At 41.1% G+C, this 2,201-nt stretch overlaps 1 protein-coding gene across 1 annotated transcript in view; it reads left to right on the forward strand.

The window, feature by feature from the left end:
• GPATCH2 (G-patch domain containing 2) overlaps positions 1–1,885 on the forward strand; it is a 125,237-nt gene extending 123,352 nt beyond the window's left edge. Inside the window, exon 10 of the mRNA XM_069954449.1 lies at positions 421–1,885. Within this exon, the coding sequence (XP_069810550.1) occupies positions 421–590 (170 nt within the window). The 3' untranslated portion in view covers positions 591–1,885. The remainder of the gene's footprint in view (positions 1–420) is intronic.
• Positions 1,886–2,201: the final 316 nt, after the last annotated feature.

Raw genomic sequence — 2,201 nt, forward strand, 5'->3', positions numbered from 1 at the left:
TCTAGCTCTGTTCTCTATATATGCAGGCACCACAGCCAGCTATGTTCTCTGTGTAAGTGGGCACAACGTCTAGCTCTGTTTTCTATGTATGTAGGCACAACGTCTAGCTCTGTTTTCTATGTATGTAGGCGCCAAAGCCAGGAACAGACTATAAACAGAAAACAGTTCATAAAGGAAAGACTGAGATTTCTCCTCTTTTCAAAGCCATTCCTGTCTTTGGCTTCCAAAATCTGTCAGTTAAATCTATCTGTGTAAAGGCACCTAGAAAACCCCCTCTATGCCTTGAATGTACCCAGTAGCCAGATATAGGTGTTGGAAACCATCAACATAGACATCTGGACTCTTTGTATATTGTATTTTCTTTTTTTTTCTCCCTTTATGTTAACATTTAAACAATTTTTTTTATTATTATCTTTTCAGGTTTTATAGGTGATAATGCACAACCTATCCCGGATACTAATATAGGAAGCCGGATGTTGCAGAGTATGGGCTGGACACCCGGCACAGGACTTGGGCCAGACGGAAAAGGGATTTCTGAGCCTATAAGAGCCCTCCAGAGACCAAAGGGACTCGGACTTGGATTTAGCTGATCTCCTCACATCCCTCTGAGACGTCTCCTAAGGCCTTGGGGATGGGAAGGAATTGTGTGCATTTTATAATTTCACTAAATAGTCTTTTAAGAAAACGGTTTTTTTTTTTTTTCTGCAACGGAAAGAACATCAGGACCGGAAATCTCAGTATCTGCTCTTGATCTTCCATCGATGACAACCGCCCTTTGCATTATGGATCTCAAGCTGTTCAATGCCAACCTATGTTCTATCCTGCCTTGTATGTGACATCCTGTAATCTATATATTAGAGGAGCCTGCAAACATTCCTAATAATAAGGTGGCGACTATTATTGTGTAAACCAAAACCCCATACATCTAGTCTAGAATCGCCAAAAATCTATGAAACCAACATTTCTTACTAAAACTCATTTATAGTGGTTCGCCACATTCGGAGACAGACCAAAGTAATTGGCGTATTACACGGGGCGATTACCGTTCGAAAAATCGTTATATCGTTCGAATTTAAACGATAATCGTGCTGTGTAATAGCAGACAACGATTAAACGACCAACAAGAAAACGTTGGTGGTTTCAGAGTATTCGGGCCTATTTTCATTGTTTGATCGTTTGCATGTCGTTCGCACATGTAACATGAAGTCATAGCTGAAACGTACGTAATAGCGACGACAAAACGACCGCAAGAACGATCAGAATTAACTATCATCGTTCCGTTTAATTGGCGAACGATTTTGGGTCGTTTGCCATAGCGGTAGTTTAAGAACGTTAATCATTAGTTGTCAAAAAATTGCTTGGTGTAATATTCCCCTAAGTGACTCCATCACCTTCAGAGATGTCTAGTTGAACTTTTCTACCTCTTCATCAGTAGACCCGCCATATGCCTTTTTGTTGGTATGCTTGCGACATAGTCCAATAACACAATGTGAATGGGGCCCAAGACTGGTGGACTAGGTGTTAAAAGGCAACGATCCGTCGACATGCTTGATGACTGCTGATAGCGACGGTCTGCTGGCCGTCGCCCTGTGTAATAGGAGCTGTTGCTATCTCCTATGGGTCATCCATAGATCCGGGGAGCTCCCCCCACCTACATGTCTGTGTGTGTAATGGCACAGACAGCGAGTGGGGAACAAGAAGCAAGGACTGAGCTGACAGGTTGGTGCTCGCATGCTCCTTTAACATTGGCCTTAAGAATGGCTTTAAAGGAATAAAATAAAGACTCCTTTCCCACGACACCATATATAACACCACCTATAACTCTAGGCGTACAGCTTGTTGGACGTAACACATTCAGGTAGCAGCTATATCTCAATCCTAATAAAAGACTTTAAATTCGAACGATATAACGATTTTTTGTACAATAATCGTCCCGTGTAATAGGGCCCTAGCAATCCGTCTTATCTCCAGTCTTCTAACTTCTTGCCTTTTTTTTTTTTTTTTGATCGAAGATCAGAATATTTTTTCCAGATTTTCCAGATTTGTAAATAGAAGTTTTCTTTTCTCCAAATGTTTTGCTGAGTTTTAAATTTTTTTTCTAAATCCTTTTAAACAGAAGGGACTTTCAGTATTGAGACGACTTTGGTCCGAGCCCCATAAGAGTTGGACCAGCAGATGTTTTTACCTGATCGCTAGTGGTA

Source organism: Dendropsophus ebraccatus, chromosome 15 (assembly GCF_027789765.1).
Source record: "Dendropsophus ebraccatus isolate aDenEbr1 chromosome 15, aDenEbr1.pat, whole genome shotgun sequence".
Lineage (NCBI taxonomy): Eukaryota > Metazoa > Chordata > Amphibia > Anura > Hylidae > Dendropsophus > Dendropsophus ebraccatus.